Source organism: Pinus tabuliformis, chromosome 7 (genome assembly GCF_031772625.1).
Source record: "Pinus tabuliformis cultivar Carrire ecotype Pingquan chromosome 7, CPIR1, whole genome shotgun sequence".
Taxonomy (NCBI): Eukaryota; Viridiplantae; Streptophyta; class Pinopsida; order Pinales; family Pinaceae; genus Pinus; species Pinus tabuliformis.
This window is the reverse complement of record NC_142293.1, coordinates 642387386-642413355: the sequence shown is the minus strand read 5'-3', so window position 1 is coordinate 642413355 and position 25970 is coordinate 642387386. Positions and strand designations below refer to the sequence as shown.

The 25970-nt window shown below is 34.7% G+C and overlaps 1 protein-coding gene across 15 annotated transcripts in view; it reads left to right on the top strand.

Annotated features, from left to right (window-relative positions):
* The window catches only part of LOC149249088 (putative ATP synthase 24 kDa subunit, mitochondrial), an 89347-nt gene that overhangs the window by 28932 nt on the left and 34445 nt on the right, over positions 1-25970 (top strand). For 4 of the 15 annotated variants that reach the window (XR_016266726.1, XR_016266725.1, XR_016266727.1 and 1 more), the window contains exon 2: positions 4873-4969. The exons of 1 other annotated variant lie outside the window; for it this stretch is intronic. Coding sequence is in view for 7 of the 14 variants with exons in the window: in XM_089458630.1 (XP_089314756.1) it covers positions 23743-23980; positions 24077-24198 (360 nt within the window). In the remaining 7 variants the exon portion in view is untranslated. Of the gene's footprint in view, positions 1-4872; positions 4970-23725; positions 23981-24076; positions 24199-25970 lie in introns of all 15 variants that reach the window. 10 more of the 15 variants (XM_089458630.1, XM_089458626.1, XM_089458628.1 and 7 more) reach the window with 4 other exon arrangements.

Sequence of the window (25970 nt, the reverse complement as noted above, 5' to 3'; positions counted from 1 at the left end):
TTGAATATTAACTTATAATTTTTTTAATTTAATTTAATAAATTTGCATTTGGAGGGTCTTTGGTTGTAATGTACGAAATTGTCTAGTTTGATGCCATCAAATGAAATGGTTAGGCATCAAAACAGTCGGATCAACTAGTTCCAATTTGGTTCCAATAAAACTGGTTTCGAACCAAAATTGGATTGAATGAACTGGTTAAAAAAAAAGGACATAAAATAATTAATTCTTAATGAAAATGTCGCTGTTAGGATTCCAAACCATGATTCAAAACCATTAGAGTCAAAATATGCAAAGTTCTCATTTAAGTACCATGTGAGGGTGAATACATCAAAATGGCATCGAGTGCAATGCATATTAGCAATAAAATACATAGTGAATGAGGCTTTGAATAGCCTTTAGAGTCCAAAACCATGCTATAAGCTACTGGGACACTAGCTTACTACAAACCATTAATCAACATGATCACTCATCAAACTCATCACCACGAATGGAAATGGGATCATCAACATGATTTACATAAACATCATCTGGCTCAAAGTCTTTAGACTCCTCGGATTCCTCAAGCTCAACCAAGATTAATATACCTACCTAGTGATTTTGATTTGAGTGAAGTGTTTATCTCCTTAACCATATAATATGGTAGAAAATGCTTGACATTCCCAACCAATTGTTTTAGTTTGAGTGAAGGGTACATTTTTTGTTAAGGCTATGGTAGAGGAGTTCAACAATCAATATGATGAACATCAGAGGAGTTCAACATTCAATACCACCAACATCGATGTACATAAAGGGCTTTTGCTCTTGATTAAATGCCATTCGCATACCCACATACATGATAGAATTCAATGAAAATGTTGCAGTCCTACCAATCCTAAAATTCGGAAAATTGTTAAGTTTGATGAATAATGAGAGGGATATGAAATTTTACCCCATGTGAAATCCTATAAGGTTGGAACCACTCTTAAACATCCCTTTTTTACTAGAGGAATTAACAATTGGGTCGAGCTAGTACTTATGTGACACAAGATCAATTTTGATTGCTTCTGCTATACGCTAGGTGAACCACACGTGCCCTCGCACATGGGTCACAGCTAATGAGTGGGTATTTGAACCTTGGATTGCGAACTTTGCTTAATACTTCATAACACGACGATTGCCAATTGAATTGTGCCCCAGGGGCTGAAAATTGAATGACATGGGGATGGGCTTTGATCCACTTTTGTGTGTAGTGGTCTCAAGATCATTTAATATAATTCCTCTGTATGCAACCACACATTTGACCACTACCCTAAGGTGTCCCCATGGATTCAGGTTAAGGTCCTGAAAAACTACTTGTTTTTCACCATTGGATCCAACCCCTTTGGGCACTCTCAAACATGCTAAAGCAGTTAATGGTAATGTTAAAAATTTAAGTTAATATTTCCTTTATCTTTCCTTTTTATGATTTTAATTTAAGAATTTAACATTACCATTAATTGCCAACATTGCTAGGGTTGAGCTAGGTTTAGGGTTTAGGAGGGGAGGGTTGGTTTTATAGCCAAAGGAGGCTATTTTAGGAGGGAAATAACCCTTGGTTTCTTACAAAACCACCCCAAAATTGCCATCACGAGTCTTGGAACCCCCCTTTGTGTGTGAGATCTGACCAATCGGTTAGGGTCGGAATTGGTCAGTTTGGGTTGGTTTGTACTGGTAAGGTACCAAACAGATACAAACGGGACATCTGGTCCAATCACTGAGCCGGTTCAGTATTGTTCCCAATTCAATTGGTTGGTTTGATTGGTTTTGATTTTGGACCGAGATGGTTTTGAAAACTATGAATCAAACCATATTGTATGCCTCTATTTGGTCATCATATTTAGTTAATTGAATTAGATCAACTGTTGCAACTAGGATTAACGAATTTGAACTTGAGAATAATTGGTGCAACCCTTTGTATTGCTATTTTCTATAGATACAAATTGAGAATGCATGAAAAGGCTTGTTGCATTCCTATTCTTCCTCAATTTTATTTCCCCAAAGCATGATTTATTTAGTGAAGGTAGGGAAACCTTTGAAAGTCTGCCTTTTCTCCCATGATTATGCCTTTTTACGCATTCCATACTTATTTAGGTTTCTCATATAACACTATTTATTTCTATTTATATTTTTAAACTCAATTTTTATTGACATCCAAAATGAGTTTTGTGCCATCTGCCAACTTTTTCAACAAACTTCCAACTTTGTTTTTAGAGAGAAAATAGTAAACATGCTTAATGGGTCCAAGTTTTCGTTTGCAATGACCATACAAGATGGAGAGAAATGTTGTTGTAAGTTTCTTTAGCTTGGGTCCTCAAGTTTTTTATGTTGTAGTAAATAGAGGTCCAATTCCTTTCTTCGAATTCTTTGGTTGTTTTCTTTATTTTATTTTTTTTAATCATTTATCCTTCCCCTTTTTGGAAGATATTTTAGGTAGGTATAATTTTTTTTCAAGGAGTTATACTATAACCATAGGGGAACCATTTAGTTGCTTGGAGATTCAGGTGAGTTCAAAAGATAGTTTTTCAAACTCAATGCTTACATATTTGTACATTGGCAAGGTTATAAAGATATGATGAACCTTGTATTGACATCTTCTTTGAGCTCATTAAGTAAAATAGGAAAATGTGATACACATTGGTGAATGAGAGGAGGGTGATAATTTTATATTTTTAGTCACTAAGTTTTATTATGTGGAGATGGATAAATCCCCTACGAACATGTTTCCATGTTAATAGGACTAAATTATTAATATACTATAGACATGTCTATTCTATATTAGCACATTTCCCTTAGGGCATTTGTTCCCAGTGACTTCATTCATTGATATGGAAAGTCCAATATTTGTGCATATTTGTCCATAACTATTATACCATCCATCAATCAATGAACTATTTTACCATCCATGATCACTTTATGTAATCAGTGATTGTGATATATGTTTTAGGATATGAGTAAATTTTGGCGGAAGTTTAGGACTCTTTTGCATAAAAGAGTAAAAAAGTGTGTTGTATTTTGTTGTGTATTAAGGTCCAATTTATAATTGAATTCTATCTCCCTTGTTAAGGAATCCACTGAAGTTGTCTTGTTTGTGTTGTGTAGTGCCTTAATTAGTTGTGACATAAGTACATGCTAAGTCCTGGAAATTTAATGTATCCACATCAAATTAGTTTCAATTTTATTGGAAAATAGAATTCAAATGACTAAGTCTCTGTCATGTAGAAGCTTAAGCTTCTTCCACTGATTTTTTGTTTTTCCTTTAAAGTTTTCAATACTATAACCACAGGGGAACCATTTAGTTGCTTGGAGATTCAGGTGAGTTCAAAAGATAGCTTTTCAAACTCAATGCTTACGTATTGGTACATTGGCAAGGTTATAAAGATATGATGAACCTTATATTGACACCTTCTTTGAGCTCATTAAGTAAAATAGGAAAATGTGATACACATTGGTGAATACGAGGAGGGTGATAGTTTTATATTTTTAGTCACTATTGTCTGGAGATGGGTAAATCCCCTACGAACATGTTTCCATGTTAATAGGACTAAATTATTAATATACTATAGACATGTCTATTCTATTTTAGCACATTTGCCTTAAGGCATTTGTTCCAAGCGATTTCATTCATTGATCTGGAAAGTCCAATATGCATATTTGTCCATAACTATTATACCGTCCATCAATGAATGAACTATTGTACCATCCATGATGACTTTATGTAATCAGTGATTGAGATATATGTTTTAGGATATGAGTAAATTTTGGCGGAAGTTGAGGACTCTTTTGCATAAAAGAGTAAAAAAGTGTGTTGTATTTTGTTGTGTATTAAGGTCCAATTCATAATTGAATTCTATCTCCCTGGTTAAGGAATGGATTGAAATTGTCTTGTTTGTGTTGTGCCTTAATTAGTTAAGGTCCAATTCATAATTGAATTCTATCTCCCTGGTTAAGGAATGGATTGAAATTGTCTTGTTTGTGTTGTGCCTTAATTAGTTGTGACATAAGTACATGTTAAGTCCTAGAAATTTAATGCGTCAACATGAAATTAGTTTTAATTTTATTGGAAAATAGAATTCAAATGACTAAGTCTCTGTCATGTAGAAGCTTCTTCCATTGAGTTTTTGTTTTTCCTTTAAAGTTTTCAATACAGAATGTTGTAAAGTTGCCCAATATTCTTAAATTGCAATTGTCATTAATTTTGAGTTTAATCCATGAATGCCACTTCTGAAATTGTAGTTCAAGGGATGATTGTGAATTCGTTAGATACAATTTCAAATGGTTCTATTTGCACTTTTCATTCTTGGAAGTGATCCAATTTTTTTTTCCAAGGAAACCTTTTTGGGGAAAACCAAGAGATGCCTCCCCACATTTGTAAATGGAATCCCTAGTAGTGTCTTTTCAACATAGACCATTGTGCCTCACCAATTGGATTCGAGCCAAGCATGTGCACACATTGTAATGGAAATAGCCAAATGCCCAGTAACACTAATGACAACTGGTTGAACTAGCCTCTTGTGCTTGTTTTTAGTGGTCTTATTTACTTGTTTATAACCTTAATATAAATATTTAACTTTCACAACCCCTATGGATTCTTCGGTTAAAACTTAAAACCTCTAGTTGTAGCATTTTGAAAGTGAAATTTTAAAAGATTTTTGACATTTTAAATGCTCTTCATGTTCGATTTGCAAGCTGTTTTCATACATAATCAGTATCCTTTTGTTAATTGATATCCTCTCCTTATAGGATTTGATCCCAAAATGTTTTCAATCTATAGCGGTGTATATTGATTGTTGTGTCTATTGCATCAAGAGTTTTTGAAGAATGCATTTTTTGAGGTGAAGAAAAACTTTGAAACAGCTTTAGGGATTTTACAGAAGCAAAAGATCACCATTGATCCCGATGATCCAAAAGCAGTGTCTCACTATGCACAGGTCACGAAGACTCTGAGAAAAAAGTAAGTTTTCATAAATTTCTTTGTTTTGGTTTGGTGTAGTAATTTGAACCAAGACAATCGCATAAAATATGTGGGTGCCTTTTTTCCATAATTTGATGTTTGGAGTAAACTAAGATGATTTAATTTATTTGCTTTCTCTAAACTTATGTTTGAGCTCCTGCGTTCAATGACTATAATGTATTCCAATTTGTCAAATTTTCTTTTTGCTACTTATTCTTTGTGTTTGATGACTACTATATTTAAATTTTTTTTTGTTAAACATTTATTTCATTTATTTTTTCTCCTTCCATGGTACACTTTTACTTTTTAAATACTCTGGAGCATTCCTGATCTATATAACCCTAAGAATATATGTTGAGATGAATTTACAACATATTGCTTATATCACAGATTCAAAAAGACTTTTTAATTCATCTCCATACTAGCCATTATCTCCCAATGGAAATATCATTGTCAGCAATCTACCAAAAGTGGTCAAAAACTCAGAATATTGGAAAAAGTAGGGAAAATATTGGAAAAATATCAGCAGACTTGAAAAAATACAAACTTTATCCAATTTTTTTGACTTTTTAAATATAAACTAAAAACAACATCAACTAATAATATTGCAACAAAAATATGAAGAAAAAGGTTTGTTAAGATGTACTGGATTTCAAATGATCCATCACACAATAATAGACAACTCAAAATTAGAAAAAATGTATCACACGATACATCTACAATGACCAATCTAATATTAATTTCCTCTGCTTCTGCTATCGTCAAATGTAATTGATCATGTTAGCACTTGACATGATCCTTTGAGCAAATGACCTCAAAGATTTCCAAATGATCAAATTGGGGAACATGCCTCTAATAAAGACACAATCCCTCTCATTTTAGAGCTGGATCCTGCCAACTCCAGGGGGGCTATTTCTATCGGATCAGATCTTGAATATTTGAAATCCATGTACTAAACCCTCAAATCAGCAAGTAAAATTTCAAATCTATAACTAGGGTTTGTAGGTCTGCAATAAATGATATTTACTTGGCAAATAAAATGCTTATTGTCAGCGAATTTATATATCAATTCTATCAGATTTTATTGTGGTCAATCTTTTAGTCCACTTGGGCAAGAAGAAGAAATAAAGTGAAAAATGTAGAGTATCAGTAATCAAAAGAGAGTGAAAACTGTAGAGTATCAGTAATCAAAAGAGAGGATGCTACAGATACAGATAGTTCAAAATATGTATCCAAAAACGAAAGAGAGCAATCATACAACAGGATTTCCATTCTTCAATCATTCACTATAAATCAAATAGGTGGGAAAATTTATTTCTTTATTAACCATAGCTTAGTCAAGTGCATAGTCCGGTAAATTCATCACTCATAATCAAAGGACATAGGGAGATACCATCATGATCTAGCTACTTATCCTGCACAACTCTGGATATGAGAAGGAAACCTGCAGTAGACGAGTACTAAAGATTTGATTTAAAGAGGAAATCTATTTGAACACTACTTAGAGATCTAAACATGAAAGAAAGGAAGAGAGAAGCATGGATAGTGGAAAGAAGAAAAGTGAAGATGGGTTGATAATGATTGCCTTGCCTAGAGCTTCCTTTACAATGAAAGATTCTCTAAAAGCTAAATTTGGACTATTCAATCAACAACAAAATGCATGCAATCAACCAATAATATAACAAATTGAGAGGTTAATATTATTATAACATATATAATATTTTTGTTTTATATATTTAGTATAGAATTTAATTATATATTAAAAAAACATTTTAATCCTAGTGTTTATTTTAGAATAGAGCTTCAATGATTTTAATTCAATTATTAATAATTATTACACTATTTATTTTGGAATAGGGCTTTTATGAATTTAGTTTTAATTATCAATAATTATTAGGTTTGTGGCAAGGATTTTACCTCTATGAAATATTCTAAAATATTCTTAACAATACTCACAACTCAAATCACTCTTGGAAATGTAAGTTCACCAAATGGAGGAAGAAGTAATTTAAAATGCAAGAGGTGAAGTGTCACTGCAGTGGCAGTAAGAAAAGCAAGGGAAAACATTAGCGTAGTACGAACCAAGGAATTTGCCACAATAATCATATGCAATTGTAAAGCAATATAAAGATTTTTAGTATTCTTCTGAAGGTATGGCTAGAAGTTGGATGAAGAGAGAGAAGAACAAGGCCCAACTTTGTGACATCAAAGCCTATAGGAGGATTTCCAGGCCTACAAAGTGTATGACATGGATACCGAAATGGAAAGAATGTGTTATTATATGGAATACATGAAGTGTAGGACCTACTATGAAAGTTACAATTTGCAATAAAGAAGTGGTTAATGTCATAACCTAATGGGTTTGGACCTTAAGGCACATCAAATATGGCACAAATGGTCAATAATGCAAGTGGAAATGTAGCGTAAGGCCTATCCCTGTATGTTGAGAATGAAAGAACATACCTCAAATCCAGTGGATGTCATTAAGAGATTATGGCCATGAGCAAGTAAGAATAGGACTATGTTTTTTCATTTTTATATTTTATTATTTTTTTGAATTTTTCAATATGATGTAATATTTACATCTAGTGCAACTCACTCTTATGACTTCTATAGGTGTGAGTGGAAATCAATGTTTTTATGTACATGCATGCTTGTATTAATGATCAATTATTGTGACAATTGTCAACATAGCTATAGAACTATTGTGTTGAGAAATCTAGGGTAGCTAGATTAGGTGTGATTTCTCTGAACTTGATAACTAGTTGTGTTGTTCTTTTAACTTTAACTTGATGTACTTATAATTTGCTTCTTCTTATCTTGATTATTATGGAGTTCTTATCATCAAACAACTACCAAAAACATGAAGGTCAATAGAACAAATGGACATAAGATGTAGGCTGCTGGCCAAGGCCAAAACTTCTGCTAGAGAGGAAAAAACATAAGAAATTCTTCTCTAAACATAGAATCTTCAAATGACGAATTTCGAGTCCTTTTAGAACCAAGACTGAGACCCCTCCAAGGCCAAGTCAACCTTTCTTTAGATGAGCTTCTTTTCCACAAAATTCAACACTAGATAAACAACTTCAAACTTCAAATTTCAACCTCTATTTCAGAATTTCGTCTAATGCTTTAGGTCTGCAACTTTTCGTTCCTCTTGCAATTGCTTCAACTTTGCATGTGTGGGAGAAGCAGGCTATTTTAGGGCTCCTTACTTATTCGCTTGGCTTGCTTCATTCTTCTAGACAAACAGACTTTAACACTTGCTTCTTTTGTTCAAATTTTTCAGCCTTCCTTAAAGATTTGTAATTAGGGATTGTAGCTGTAATCAAACCCTAACTTTTCTTTTCACGTGTGAGAGAGAGTGACCGAAATTTCAGAATTTCGTTTCTCCTTCTTGAGAATAGCCCTTCGCTTGTTCTTCCTTCTTTGCTTGATCTTTCTTCTTCTCTTCTTGCTTGATAGAACTTTTTTGGATGATATGTCAATTGAGGCCGAGTGTCTTTTTATATATAGGCTTCTAAGGAGGACAATTTACCCTTTATGAGGTTGACTTGTTCCCTTGCAGGGCAACATGGTCTTGGAGGGACTTTTGACACAATTTTTTTCTCAAATAAATTCTTTTGACTTGTTACAAGATGCCCAATGCGGTTTATTATATACTAATGACTCTTTTAACTCCTTGACTTTATGATAAAACCCTGGAAGCACATAATGGGTGCTTGACCTAAAAATAAATTGACCTAGAGCATGAAACCCATGCTACAAAATAATAATAATAATTTTTCTGTCTTTTACATCAAATACATAAAATTATGAGTACATATAATGTTATGAAGACCGAACCTAGTTACATATTTCAACATATTGGATGTAACATCTTGGTCTTAGCATCAATGTGCCTATGACAAGCCAAGGGCATTTAATATACTAATGTGAATCCAACATCGAGCATGATAAGCATTGTCTCAAAATAACCAACACAAAAAAAGGAAAATTGCTCACATCACATATGAAACCAAATCTAGAATACATATGCAAGGTTTGACAGAGTCTGATAGGTTACACCATGTAGCACCCACTATTAGGCATAGGTCAAGGATTCCTATTGATATGTATGAACTCATGGGTCATTATTGGAAGCATATGGCACACCATGCCTGGTGTCATGCCACATATAGTCAAGCTACCATGTTCCTAAAGATTCATGATTGTAGTGAGAGCCTAGAACTGTATCATTATTAAGAACTACACACAAACATAATAGGCAAGTTGTCCCATGAGCTAGTATAGCTCCTTGATAATGGCCAACAAGAAATGAATAAGGTATGTGACACTCGTTGATGGGGGCATTTGGAATGGACAATTTTGTGGGAAGTTTAGGAGTAGCACTTCAATGGATGATCCGGGAAATGTCCCCTAGCCCAAATCAAGATTTTGTGTGCTAAGCCCAACCATTTCCAAATATGGGAGAATAGAGGCAACATGAGGCATATGCATACTTAGATTATCAATTGAATCCATGACCTCCAAGGCGACCTTTACAAAAGGAAAATTAATATCAAGGGATTTTTTATTATCAAAATCAACAAGTTTCGATGGAATTTCTACAGAGGAAATCACTTCCATAGAAGGTGGCATGATGACAAAAGATACTAGGCTAATGGCAATGACGTGAGTAATGTATCATCTAGGGGCATTGGAAATAACCCAATAAGCGAAGAGTTTTAAAACATTCCATGTAAATTCTACAATTGTTGTAATGAACAATTTTGAAACCAATCGTTGCACCAAGACACAAATTTTTTCTACCAATTTGCAACGAAATAGAACAGAAATAAAACACAGTCACATGATAGCAAAAATGCAAATTTTTGAAGGGAACCCAACTAGGAAAACCCTTTGCTTGTTTGAGAATTTTATTGATAGAGTTTTGAGCAATAAATCTCTTACAGTGCAATCTTGTTTCAATAGAAAACAACCTTGTTCTCTCTGCTTGACTTAAGCTTGAAACACTTTGCAATTTGCCTTGATCTTGCTTCTTATTTCCTTGTGCAAATCTCAAGGAAATTTCCTTCTATCAATTGCACACATGCTTCTCCTTAGTACGTTCTTCCTCTCACAAGCTCCTTCATACAAAATCATGCTCTCTATTGTCTTGTCTCACAACCTTGTGCTCACAAAAACAATGATCCTATTATGTGCCTTCGTCCTCCTTATAAGCAATTTGACCAAGCTAAAACTTGCAAGTTTATTTGGGAACTCAGTGTAGTGATTGCTAAGTTAATTGAGTCTAACTGACTCATGTAACTTGTCCAACCTCAATTTAGAAATTGAAGCTCACATGCTTGTCCTTTTCCAAAGATAACTTGCATTAGGAGACAACGAACTGGGCCTCCAACTCCTGCGCATAAGTCAAACTGCTCCATGAACTCGTCTTAACTTATAGGAACTTATGCATGCTAAAGAAACATTGCTTGCAGTTTCTTTGACTAAGGCACAAGTCAAAGAAGACCTTACTCGCTGCTATTTTCAACACTCCCTCTTAGCGAGGAAGGTGCTTTTGGAAGAACCTCGTCCACTTGTATATGTCTCCACCACCATGTTCTCCGCTACTATAACTACTCCCTTTGAACTAGAACACTTCCCTGATTTCTTTTGCAGAACTTGAACTGAGGACTTATTCTTTCCAACCATGCTCTGCGAGTCCATCAGTTCAGTCACAAGTGCCATGTACCCTGTGTATTTGTGGCTGCTTATTCTGGTTGAAGGTGTTACTGGAAGACCCAACTCTTTCTTGATCTCCCTTAAACAAATCCTTTGCCCACTTGGCTCGAACTCTTCCTATACTGAGAGTCACCGGCTGAGTGGTTGCCTCCACTCGTCGTGGGTTATGCTCCTCATCATCTTGTTGGTCGACACAATTGCCAACTAGCTCAGACTCAAACTGAGATAATGGTTGAGACTCCATCTTGAGTAGCTTCTCAGGTACTCTAATCTTCTCTTGCTCTAAGGACTCCCTCTTAGTTCTTCTCTCCTCAACCATAACTTCTCTACTTTGAGCTCTCCTTGCCTTGTTGCTCAAGTTTGCACCTGTCTCTAGCAGTAACTTGTAGAGATTCATCAACCTCAGACCAATTTGCTTCTTACATCCAAAAGCTAAGTGTCAGAGGTAAACCTTACCTCTGCTGAAGGTGACATCATAACCCTTGTCCTCGAGGGTAACTATTGAAACAAGATTATGCTTTAATCCTAGAACATAGAGGACATCTCTGAGATGGAGAGGATTACCTGACTCCCTCTGAAAACTGACAGTACCAACTCCTTTAGCTTCATACATACCATCATCTTCTAGCTCAATCTGAAACTGTATGTCCTTCTCCTTTAGGTGGTTGAAATTCTTCTTGTTCCCGATCATGTGGAAGGATGCTCCTTAATCAATATACCATACATTGTTATTTGTTGAGCTTTCCATGCAAGCTATCAATGATAAATCTTTCTTGAATTGGGCGTAAAATGCATGTACCTTCGCTGATGCAACTACATGATCCTTACTGGACTCCTCCTTTCGCTTAGGACACTTAGTGGCATAGTGTCCAAACTCATGGCAATGGAATCACTTGATCTTACTTAGATCCTTCTTTCCCTTTTGACTAGATTCGACCACTCCTTAGCCCTCCTTGCCCTTAACCTTGCTGCTCTTGCCTGCGAGGGAAAAGTTCTCCTCTTTCTCTGTCTTCATCAATCTACCATCTATGGTACCGCTCTAGATCTCTTCTTGAATGTAGTCAGTCCATAATCTTTCTGAACTGGGAAAATTTTCTCTGCCACTTCTAGGTCCGTGGAGTAAGGTCTATCTTAAGCTTGTTGTAGTCAGGCTAGAAGCAAATGGGTGGGCTGGTCAGAAATAGAGGCTGGTCGAATCTGGCTGCTTGCTGAGAAAATCAGGGTTGGGATAAGAATCGAGGGCTTGCTTTTTATTGCTGCATCTTGGAAACCATACCAAGACTTGTGAAGTCCTAAAAGAGCAAAACTCACTAGGTCATGCTCTAGTACAATCACACCCATACCACCCAGCTCATATCGTACCTAAGTTAACTTTGACAAATACGTGACAATGTGCTCATCCTTGCTCATCCATATACTCTTCAACTTCTCCTTAAGAGCAAGTTTCTTGGTATCACTGGTACTCTGATGTAGTTCTAAAATAGTTTTGAGCATCTCATAAGCCGTCTTCTTCTCATGGATATGAGGAACTATATGATATTTGACCCCTTCTGAAATAATCCTCCTTGTTTTGATATCTTTCTTCGTATGCTGGGTCAACTGATGGGGATCTTGTGGTGGTGGTATGACCTGCTTCACAAATTCTCCCACCCCATTATCCTCCAAAACTATCACGATCTTCCTTTTCCATGTAATGAAGTTCAATGTTCCCTCTAAACAGTGGTCTACTCTCTATCCTTGGTACGCTAGCCTGCTTGCGTAGAGAGCTCTCTAACACCTGCCCACTGACAACTTTGTAGTCCTGCACAAGAATTTGTACTTAGGGCACTTCTGGCACCTCTCTAACAGTCCTTCAACTTCGACACGAATTGCCAACCAAATCTGTCTCAAGGGACCTCACCACCTAGCAATGCATCAACATGGAAGAACAACAAGCATACCTCTACAATGGATGAATTCCATTGCCTTAAATCTCCTTGGCTTGTGCACTTAATCCTAAGGTTTCTACTCTCTGGTTAGGGCACTTCTAAAACAATACACTAGCCCAGATCTCGGCTTCTAAACCTACAAGAAATTTATCAAAATCGACCTCCTTTCACTTCAGATATGAACCTAACGGATTGCGGCTACCTCAGATCAAACACCCTTCTTCTCTTGGTGTCTTTTTCTCTTGTGATGTATGAATCAACTTGTGTTGGTCTTAATTTTGTGCTCGCTCTGATACCATGTAGAATTTCCTTGAAATTTTGCAACTGTTATAGTGAACAATTATGAAACTAATCGTTGCACCAAGACACAATTTCTTTACCAGTTTGTAGCGGAATAGAACATAAATAAAATATAGTCACACAATAGCAAAAAAACACAAAATTTTCTAGGGAACCCAACTAGGAAAACCCTCTGCTTGTTTGAGAATTTTATTGATAGAGTCTTGAGCAATAAATCTCTTAGAATACAATCCTGTTTTAATAGAAAACAACCTTGTTCTCACTGCTTGACTTCTTGAAACACTTTGCAAGTATTCTTGATCCTACTCCCTATTTCCTTGTGCGAATCTCAAGGAAATTGCATTCTATAAACTGCGCACAGGCTTATGCTTAGTACGCTCTTCCTCTCACAAGCTCCTACACACAAACTCATGCTCTATTGTCTTATCTCATAACCTTGTGCTCACAAAAACCATGATCCAGTTATATGCCTTTGTCTTCCTTATAAGAAATTGACCAAGCTAAAACTGGCAAGTTTATTTGGGAACTCAGAGTAGTGATTGCTAAGTTAACTGAGTCTAACTGACTCATGTAACTCGTCTTGTCTCAATTTAGAAATTGAAGCTCACATACTTGTCCTTTTCCAAAGATAACTTGCAATAGGAGACAACAAATTGGCCAACAACTCCTGTGCATAAGTCAAAACTACTCCATGAACTCATCCTAACTTATAAGAACTTGTGGATGCTAAAGAAAGGCTCTACTTGTGGCCTCTTTGACTAAGGCACAAGTCAAAGAAGACCTTACTCGCTACTATTTTCAACATTCCTACATCAACATTCATGATATAAGGAGCACCAACAATAAATGGCACAATAGTGCTAGCAATGGCCATCTTTTTTGTTGTGAAAAAAGAAAGTTAATCAATCATGATGATTTTTCCCTTATGAGGGGAGGGCAGAATATAAAAGACTAATAAAGTGACATACATCATGGCATAGAACCAATTGTTCCAAGGAGAAAATTATATTCTAATGAGGCATTGACTACTTCAACTTCAATAATGATGATTTTTGGCCCAAGTTCAATGGGAAATGTTGGGATTGCTTATTTGAGTTAGAAAGCGTGGCCATCGAAGACCTCGAGAGTGGTGTTAGAATGCACAACTGATCAAGATGCCATAGCCCACTATCATGGTGAAGACATAATAGAAGTGGACGCTCCTTTGTTACATGTGTGGTAGATGAGCTTACCAATAACCCAAAATTGGACCTGGAAAACAATCTAATGAGAGAGCCAATACTGACTTATGTTTGTGTCAAGAGCTATGAGAGTCATTATTTAGGGATCTAACGCATTGATCATGGTCAACAAGGCTTTATGTTGCATGAAGACATTTTGCAAAACCTCAAGGCATACATGGCACTTGGTGCCTAGGCCAAGTCCTTGACAATAATGTAATTATGGGAAGCACATGCGTTAGGAACAATCATTTGCCCTAATTATGTAGCTAACTAGTTGTCATTTTCAATGGTAATGGAACCAACATCACCATCAACATGTGGTCCTAGGTTGGGTTGAATATGATTACTCCATGGCGAAGGATTTTAGGAATAATTTAATACAAGGAGGTTGACTAAGAATAGATCAAGTCAAGACACTGAGAAATGATCCAAAATTATCATGGGATTTGGCATTGTGATCCATGATTTAACAGAAGTCAAGTTTTATTATATCTTTGTGTTTTTGTTATAAATTTGTATTCCATTTCATTCCCTTCATAATTCCAGATCATGTTGAGAGCCTTGTATATTTCCTAAATGAAAACATGCACAAGCAATTTTCCCGAGACTTATCACATTAGCTAATATATCAACAAAACAAGAAACAATCCTTAATACAGTTTTCAAATACTTAATTAGGATTATACTGTTGAGAAATCTAGGGTAGAGTATTAGGGTTATTATTAATTGATTTCTCTATGACTTTGATAATTTCTTGTGAGTTAGGTTAATTCTTTCGCATCATAGATTAATTGTGTTTATCATCAAGACAATTCCAAATAGAATATCACAATGCAAGCACAAAGAAAGACACCAGAAATAGGCTCAAAGCCAAGGCATAACATGTCTAAAGGGGAAAACCTAGAGAACTCATTCCTATAGAATTTTCAATGAATACTTCCACCAAGACTCTAGGCTATCCTCGAAGAGACTAGGCCAACCACCCAAACAATTTTTGTTCCTTTCTTCACAAATTCAAATTTGAATTAGTTTGTCCTTCCACAGAGAATTCGGCTGCCAGAGAGAGAGACAAACCAATACCTAAAACAATTTCTATATTTTTTGTCCTTCATCCACCTTTTCACACTTTTGTTCTGCTTCAGATCTTCTTTTTAAAAGTTGAATCACAAGTTCCTCATTGGAGGACAAATTCCTCTCTAATTTATAATCATTTGAGTGGATCCTTAAGCCTTTTCGAGGTCGACCCTTGGGGCTAGCCGACTTGATCCCTTGGACAATTTTTAGACATTTTCATGACGTGATATATTTGTCTTTACATTGATACAAGGTCTCTTCTAGGGGTTTCACATTATGACTTTGACTCTCTAGAGCACTCAATAGGTGCATAACCAAAGACCAAAACCACGGGCAAGAAACATATGTATAAATAAATTTTCTTTTACATAAATAAATAAATTTCTTTTCTTTATTTTGACAATTACAATGATTACATCAAGTCATGACATCATAATTATGAAGATCGACACTAATTACATTTCAACATATACCATGTAAATGATGAAATAATTGTTGAGGAAACTAGAGCCCACAAATTCATATGATTTTTAAGCACAAATTAGTTAGGAAGAAATAATGGAAACGATAAAACAAAATAACAAAACAACATTTACAATACAACTATTTACATGGTGAAACTTTGACAATATACCAAGGAAACATCCACGGGGCAAGGTATTAGTATTCTTATTATTGAAAGGTAACCATTACAATCTTCCCATACAAACCATTGCAAAATTAAATTATATATGCCTTTTATGCCTACATAGATATATCATGTTTTTAACATTACATGAAATGCCATTGTTACATGAGATGCCAAATTTTCACTTTAGGTGAATCTGGTTTTTATTATAAAATTTCTTCTTCTTCTTATTGTTGTCACAATTCCAATAATCTACACCTTGACAACAATTTACTTGATACTTTGCCCAAGTCCATCCATCACCTTTTATCTAAACCAATAAAAGCAAAACGCCACTGCAACTTCTTTAATAGTACTGGTTTATAAACATGTCTGCACAATTTTCTATAGTATGGACTTTCTTAAGAGCTACTCTACCTCCATCAATAACCTATCTCACAAAATGGTATTTATTAGAAATATGCTTGGTCTTACCATGATATGCTAGATCGGTAGCCAAATGGATAACACTTTGACTATCATAGAATACATTCACCTTGTCATGTGCTTTTCCAAACTCACCCAATAGACCCTTTAACCAAATTGCCTCCATTCATCCATGCGATACAATTATATATTTTTCTTCAGTGGTGGTTAATGTTATTGTTTTATGAATTTTTTTTTTAGCACAAACCAAAGCATTGTTGGCTGATGGGCTAGATTTGTTTCTACCACAAACACAAGCATTGTAGGGTCAAACAAATTTAGCGCTTACTAGATTTGTTTTTCACACAAAGACGAACGTTATAGGGTAAAACAAATCTAGTGTAAGGAAAAACAAAAGAGCATTGCACAGTAAAACAAAAGCAAAAACACAAACATTACATGGTAAAAGAAATCTAGCGCGTGTTAGATTTGTTTCCAGCAAATATGCAAGCATTGCAAGGTAACACAAACACAAGCATTTAGGCTTAACAAATTTAGTTCATGTCCGATTTATTTCCAGCACAAACACAAGCATTGCAAGGTAAAACAAATCTAGCACATGCTATATTTGTTTTTAGCACAAACACAAAATCATTGCAAGGATAGAAACAAATCTAGCACATGCTAGATTTGTTTATAGTACAAACACTAATGTAGAAAACTAAAATAAATATAACACACATTAGATTTCCTTCTAGCAAAGACACAAGCATTGCATGGTAAAAGGAAACTAGCATGTACTAGATTTCCTTATAGCACAAAAACAAGCGTTGCAAGGTAAAACAAATCTAGCGCGTGTTAGATTTTTTTTAATCACAAAAGCAAAAGCATTGCAGGGTAAAACAAATTTAGCATGTGCTAGATTTATTTTTAGCACAAACAAAAGCTTTGTAGGGTAAAACAAATATAGCATGTGCTATATTTATTTATAGCACAAACACAAGCATTATAGGGTCAAACAAATCTAGCGCTTGCTAGATTTGCTTCTAGCGCAAAGATAAGCATTGCAGAGTAAAACAAATTTAGTGTAAAGCAAAACATAAGAGCATTGCAGGGCAAATCAAAAGCACAAACACAAGCATTGTAAGGTAAAACAAATCTAACGTGTGTTAGATTTGTTTCCAACACAAATGCAAGCATTGCAAGGTAAAACAAATCTAGCGTGCGTTAAATTTGTTTCCAGCGCAAATGCAAGCATTGCAAGGTAAAACAAATCTAGCACGTGTTGAATTTGTTTCCAGCACAAATGCAAGCATTGCAAGGTAAAACAAATCTAACGTGTGCTATACTTGTTTCTGGCACAAACACAAGCATTGCAGGGTAAATAAATCTAGTGCACACTGTTAGAAAATTATATATTACAGAGTAATGGAACACATAGAATATATTGTAGAAATATAAACACAAAAAACGCATAAAACAAGAGAGATACAGATATACATGGTTCACCCAATTTGGGCTATGTCCACGGAGAAACAACCAGTCTTTCCTTTTATATTATCCAGCAAAATGAAGAGATACAACCTACAGCAGATCCGTTGTAATTCCCTCTTTGCTCTCACATAATCTCCTCTCTCTTTCTCACTCAGAATACACATCTACATAGACGCAAAACAATTCCCTCATATATAGCGAGGGATTTCCTTCTAGGGAAAAAACCCTAAATTAAACATAACTTCTACTGTCATATTTCCGCCTAATAAACGACCCAGATTGACTACGAAATTACAACAGTTTACAAGGCAATTTTACATCTATTTTTAGCTTCGGGGGCGTTCCCCTCGATCCCTCGCCAGGGGGGAGCTAAATCGTCGTCGCCCCCCTTGGACCCCCTTGGCAGCGCACATAAATGGGTGGTGTTGCCACCACATTACGAAATGGGGTCCAATGCGGCGATACCTCTGAACAAAGAAGATAATCAGGCTCTACACCCAACACACACTAGATTTGTTTCCAACACACACAAGCATTTCAAAGTAAAACAAATCTAACACACCATCAATTTGTTTTTAACACAAATGAAAAGGTATTGCAAGGCTAGAAACAAATCTAGCACGTGCTAGATTATTTTATAACATAAACACCAACATCGAAAACTAAAATAAATGACACGTGTTAGATTTTTTTCTAGCATATACATAGACATTGCAAGGTAAAACAAATATAATGTGCACTAGAATTATTTCCAGCACAAACACAAGCATTGCAAGGTAAAATAAATGTAGCGTGTTGGAAAATGCAAGGTGGCAACTATTAAGTCAATTTTCCTTGACCTTAATATTTGCTTGTGAATTTTATTAGTCTTCTTATGTTCTTTATTTAGATCTTTTCATTAAATAGATATCAAGAACAAAAATAGTAGCAACAAAAGACAAAAAAATTAGGTTCTCAGCCAGGGCAAATCCCCTCAAGGGGAAAACCTAGAAAACTCTTCTCTTCTTTTAGAATATGCTTCCAATGAGACAACAAAAACCCAATCCTAGACCAAGTCCTCCTCTAAGTACCAAGTCAATGCTTCTAGCAAGTCCTTCCTTGATCTAGCACCAACCAACTTCAAACTGCAACTTCGACTTGTCAGCTTCAATATTGCTACTTCGATTTGCAACTTTGGCCTTGTAGTTGTTGCAGAAACCCTAGCTCAACGCTTCAAGAGTTCTTCCATGATCAAGACAACTTTTTCCAAGGTCAATGAAGTCAGAATATAATATCTTGCTTTTCCAGCTACTTGATACTGTAACTCGTCCTACTGCAACTCAGACCTGCAATTTTGGCCTTCTTGGAAGCTGCAAAAATTGAGAGATAGAGCCCAAAAAAATAAGATTTTTGTCCTTTCTTCTTCACTATCTTCTTCTCTTGCTTTCCGGCAACAAAATCGAACTTCCTTCTTGAAATTGAACTTGTGAGTGAGTGAGTCACAAATGAGGTCGAAGTGCTTGTATTTATAGCCTTTCCAAGGGGTTGAATTGCCTCCTTTAGGCTGACTTGAAGCTGCTAGGTCTGACTTGTACTTTTGGAGTTTCCAGGACTTTCTAGACTAAAAAATAATTCTTTTTACAATTACATTTTGTCTGAAAGGGTTTTATAAACATGATATTGACACCTTTGACTCATGGCAATAAATTGTAAGACCTAACAAATCTTAGAAGCATGAATAACATGCTTTTACTTAGAAGACCATCATCAAGAAGCATGAAACCCATGCTTTAATACTAATAACTTTTTCTTTTCTTCTTTTGCTTGTTACAATTGATACATATTGAAATGAGTACAACAACAATTATGAAGTTCGAAACTAGTTACATTTCCAACAACGCACCCTAGATTTCCTTGTAGCAAAAACATAAGCACTGTAGGATGAAACAAATCAAATACACGGTAGATTTGTTTCCATCACAAACACAAGCATTGCATGGTAAAAGAAAACTAGTGTGTGCTATATTTCTTTCTAGCACAAAAATAAGCATTGCAAGGGAAAACAAATTTAGCGTGCGTTAGATTTGTTTCTATCACAAAAGCAAATTCATTGTAGGGTAAAACAAATTTAACACACGTTAGATTTATTTTTAGCATTGACAAATGTTTTGCAAGGTAAAACAAATCTAGCATCCACTATATTTCTTTATAGCACAAACATAAGCATTGTAGGGTCAAACAAATCTGGTTTTCTCTATATTTGTTTCTAGCACGAAGATAAGCATTATAGAGTAAAACACAACTAGTGTAAGGAAAAACGCGAGCATTGCATGGTAAAACGAAAAGACAAACACAATTATTGCAAGGTAAAACAAATCTAGCATGCGTTAAATTTGTTTTCAGCACAAATGTAAACATTGCAAGGTAAAACAAATCTATTGCGTGTTAGATTTGTTTCCAGCGCAAACACAAGCATTTCAAGGTAAAACAACACACACTAGATTTGTTTCCAATACAAACACAAGCATTGCAAGGTAAAACAAATCTAGTGCACCCTCAATTTGTTTTTAACACAAACACAAAAACATTGCATGGCTAGAAACAAATCTTGCACATGCTCAATTTGTTTATAGCACAAAGACCAACACCGAAAATTAAAATAAATATAACACATCTTAGATTTCCTACTAGCATAAACACACATTGCAATTTCAAATTGAATGAATTTCAATATATCATTATGTTTGTAGTAAGATTGCATAACACGTGCTTCTATATTATTGTGCATGTAAATGCAAATAATGTATTAAGAGGTTATTTATTAATATTTCATGTCATGTATGCAACAATTGTTTTTGGAAATTGTGGAATCAAGTGTATTTGCAATTCCAAGTAAAGTAGTGAAGAGAAAATGAAAAACAAGTGATACACAAGTAATTCCTCCTCCAACTAGTATGGCGGTTTTATATATTATATATACTTCATTACAAATGATTAGATTAGTTGGTCCCGTTAAATTTTAATAAAACACTATATGACAATGTAAAATAATATATTTCCTTCTAGTACAAACACAAGCATTGCAAGGTAAAACAAATCTAGCACGCTCTAGATTTCTCTATAATACAAACACAAGAATCATAAGGTAAAACAAATCTACCACATGCTAGATTTGCTTCTAGCACAAACACAAGTATTGTAAGGCAAAACAAATCTAGCACATGTTAGATTTTCTTCTAGCACAAACACAAGCATTGTAAGGTGAAACAAGTGGATCCCATGCTATATTTGTTTCTAGCACAAACACAATCATTATAAAATAAATCTAGCATGCGGTAGATTTCTTTCTAGCAAAAAATACAAACATTGGGAAGTAAAACAAATTTAATGTGCATAATTTTTTTACAATAAACATAAGCATTATGATAAATCTAGCACATGTTAGATTTGTTTCTAGTATAAACACAAGTACGACAAAGTAAAACAAATCTAAAGTATGGTAGACTTCCTTTTAACACAAATATGAACACTGTAAGGTAAAACAAATATATTCCACTAGATTTGTTTCTAGCACAAAACACAAACATTGCAAGGTGAAACAAATCTAACACATCCTAGATTTCCTTCTAGCAAAAACACATTCTTTGCAAGGTAACACAAATCTAGCACATGCTAGATTTGTTTATAGCATAAATAGAAGCATTCCAAACTAAAACAAATCAAGCTTATGATAAATTTCGTTCTAGCACAAACACAAAGTTTGTATGGTAAAACAAATTTAGCCCACAACAGATGTGTTTTTAGCACAAGTAAAAGCATTACATTGGTAAAAAAAAATATAGTGAAAGACATATTTCCTTCTAGCACAAACATAATCATTGTAAGGTGAAACAAATCTAGCATGTGTTGGATTTGTTTCTAGCCCAAAAACAAGCATTGCAAGGTAAATAACATCTAGCACATGGTAGATTTGTTTGTAGCATAATCACTAGCATTTTAGGGTAAAACAAATCTAATTCGCGTTAGATTTGTTTCTAACATAAACTAAAGCATTACAAGGTAAGACAAATCTCGTGTACGCGAAATTTGTTTTTAGCACAAAAAAATTGCAGGGTAAAACAAATATAATACACGCTATGTTTCTTTTTAGCACAAGTACGCGAGATTTGTTTTTAGCAAAAAACAAAAACATTGCAGGGTAAAACAAATATAATACATGCTATATTTGTTTTTAGCACAAACAAAAGTATTGAAATGTAAAATATATCTATCGCACACTAGATTTGTTTCTAGCACAAAAACAAGTATTGCAAGGTAAAACAAATCTAGTGCGTGCTAGATTTGTTTCTAGAAAAAACAAAATGATTGCAAGGTATGTTTCTAGCACAAACAAAAACATTATAAGGTAAAATAAATCTAGCACGCGGTAGAGTTGCATTAGCATGCAATGCTTGTGTTTGTGCTAAAAACAAATCTAGCACCACGTGCCAAATCTATTTTACCTTACAATGATTTTCATAATGGGGGAATAAGGTATTTCTTAATATGTAAGGGGCTAGACCATCAAATATTAGCGTTGACTATGCTTTTGATATCTTTAGTTTTAATCTCCACACAAACACAAGCATTGCAGAGTAAAACAAATATGGCGTCTGTTAGATTTATTAATATGGCGTCTGTTAGATTTATTTCTGGCACAAACACAAGCAATGTAGGGTAAAACAAATGTAGTGTAAGGAAAACACAAAAGCATTGCAGGGTAAAACAAAAGGTCAATCACAAGCATTGTAGGGTAAAGCAAATGTAATGCACACTACGTTTGTTTCAAGTACAAACAAAAGCATTGAAGTGTAAAACAAATGTAGTGTGCATTAGATTTATTTCTAGCACAAACAAAAACATTGTAGGGTCAACCAAGTCAAGCGTTTGTTATATTTGTTTCTATCACAAACACAAACATTGCAGGGTGAAAGAAATCTAACATGTACTAGATTTCCTTGTAGTGTAAACAAAAGCATTGCAAGTTAAAACAAATCTAGCATACACTAGATTTGTTTATAAGATATGCATAGGCATTGTAAGGTAAAAGAAACCTAGTGCAAGGCATAACACAAAAACATTGCAAGGTAAAACAAAAGCACAAACAAATGCATTTTAGGGAAAAACAAATCTAGAGCGCACTAAATATGTTTTTAGCATAAAGAAAAACATTGCAGGGTAAAACAAATCTAGTGTGCACTATATTTGTTTCTAGCACAAACAAAAGTGTTGTAGGGTAAATAGATCTAGTGTGAGCTAGATTTCTTTCTAGTGCACACAAAAACATTGCAAGGTAAAATAGATCTAGTGCATGCTAGATTTGTTTATAACACAAACATAATCATTGCAAGGTAAAACAAATATAGTGTAATACAAAACACAAAAGCATTATAGCATAAAACAAAAGCACAAACACATGTATTGTAGGGTAAAACAATTCTAGAGTGTGTTAAGAATTTTTTCTTTCACAATTAAAAGCATTGTAGAGTAAAACAAATCTAACATGCGATAGTTTTGTTTCTAACACAAAAAAAAGAATTGCAGAGTAAAACAAATCTAGCATGCGCTAAATTTGTTTCTAGCAAAAATGCAAGCATTACAAGGTAAAACAAATCTAGTGCGTTATGTATACACATACATCAATAATAAAAGTGCCATTTACAAAGTTAAATAGGAACTTGGTGGTTTGATATGAGTTAATATCTACCATTCTATAATGCTACCTAGATTTCTAATTGTTATATATATATATATATATATATATATATATATAAAGTATATTTTGGTACCAAGCACTAGATGACGGGGAATAATGTTTCAGTGAATACAAAATGGCTACCATAATATTCTAAATTATTTCATCCATATTATTTTTTTGAAAGTTGTGTTCTAGCTAAAATATAAAATCATACTTTACATGGTTTAACTAAAATTACAAATTACAATTGAGTTGTTACAGAATTGGTACGAGTTACAATGGAAAAAATAATTTTGACAAAAGGGGATTACGTTGACCTCCTAATTAATGGTCAAGTTATTGGGCTCGGAAGGGTTGAATCTACAAAGGCTGGAACTTACTATACTCAAGAAAGGAATAATGCAGACTATGTTACAGTTTTGATAATTCATGTGACTCAACCACATTTGATTGCGGAGGATGTTGATGAAGGGGACACTTATCAATGGAATATCATGGATTTAAGGCTCAACATAGGTAAATCAAAATCTTGAAGCATGTGTTAAGTGTTATTGAGAGTATACTAAATATTTTGTTTGAGCAAATACTAAGCTTATTTACTTTGTTTTACAGGTGCAAATGGTTCTTCTGCATTTTCTCTTGGAGACAAGGTAGATCTTCTACAAGATGGAGTGAAAGTGGGTGAGGGATCCATATTCAATACAGAGCTTGGGCATAAGGTGCATGGAAAGATGGTAAAGAAAGGATGCATAGTGGTTAGAATTGAGAAAGTGTTAAAACATGATGCTCCTCTACCACAACCAACAAAAATTGAGCATACATTAGGGGGTGCATTGGAATCTTATGTGATTTGGCCAGAATCAGATTTAAAACCTCACTATCATGATCATGCCATAAATATTGCAAAGGATCGGGCTACCTTCATATGTACAAAGGTTTCTCTTACACACAAATGCAAAGGAACAAGCATGTGCATTGCCAAAGGAATGATAGTTAATGTCCATGAGGATGACATAGTTGAGGGTGAAACACTAGGTGAAATGGAATTTGGTGTTTTTGTGGAAGAAATAGATAGAAATTGCCAAATATGTAGGATTGGGGATAAGTCTAAACATTGTTTGGTTAGATGGCCAATAAATAAGTTAGTGGACAACAATGGTGAGATGTTAAGGGTCAAGGAAAAGTTCAAGGAACCACCCAAGGAAATTGCAATATTGGATGTTCTAGAGGACACAAATCTATTAAATAGACAGGATGGGGATACTTATGATGAAAAAGATCTAAACTCAATTGATATGCATGAAGCAAGGCCATATAAAAGGACTAAACAAGTTATGGCTGCCAAAATAATTCCAAAATGCCAATCAAAAATAGATGAAGAGGATGAAATTCGACTTTTGGTGGCGACTAAATGTTGCAGACAAGATTGTCTTCAACATGTGGATAGGAAGGCCATTGCAGCAGCTAGAAGGGGTTTGAAAGACAAAAATAAAAATGGTATTAGGGAATTTGTCTTGAATTCACTCCTCTCAAATAAAGTCATGTCAAAGAGCCATGACCATGGTCTACCACCTATTGTTAGAAAAGTAAAGGACATGAGATTTGAAGGGAATATTATTTGTAAGAAAGCATGGTACAAGATACATAATATTCCTCAAAGCACCTTCTATAACTACCAACATTATTTCCAGCATGGAGATATTAAAGCCATTCATGGTAACACCAACACATGCAAAGAACGTGCACACACTGTGGTGGCTAGAGAAATATTGCACAAGATTGTAATGGATAACTCTGTTTTTTCACCAAATGAAACATGTCAAGTTGAAGAAAATGGAAAGATTGTGCCTTTAAGATTGTTACCTTCAACGTACACACAAAATTCTTTATTGAAAGAGATTAATGAGGCTCTCCAAAATCTTAATTACCCATTAATATCACAACCAACAATGAGCAAGATGTGGAATACTCATTTTCGTGATGTGGCATTTTCAAAGAACACCAACTTCAGTAAATGTAGTGAATGTATTGTGTTGAAAGCGCAAATGAAGTCAGCGACTACAAAAGAGTTGGAAGAAAAAGCACGAGATAGATTGAAAAAACACAACAAGTTTGTTATGTGTGGAAGATATTGCTACTATGCACACATAAGTATGTCAGAGCAGTTTCCAAAGCATTATTTGAGTATTATCCATGATAAAATGGACAAAACAAAGACTTCAATCCCAAGGCTACGTGTCAAACCAAAATCTATTGCAGGAACAAACTTAGGTTTGTCATTGACAGGTATGCTAACACATGGGCATAAGACAGGAGGTTTTGGTCATTTCTCCCTACCATTTGTACATATGGGATCACAATTTACTATTACATCCCTTGCAAAGTGTTTGAGGGACCTGGAAGACCCACACCTTGATATGTATGGTGATCTACTTTATGAGAGTGGATGTTCAAGAAATCCCCTTTCAAATGCATTACTTGACACTTGCATTTACTCAAAATGTAA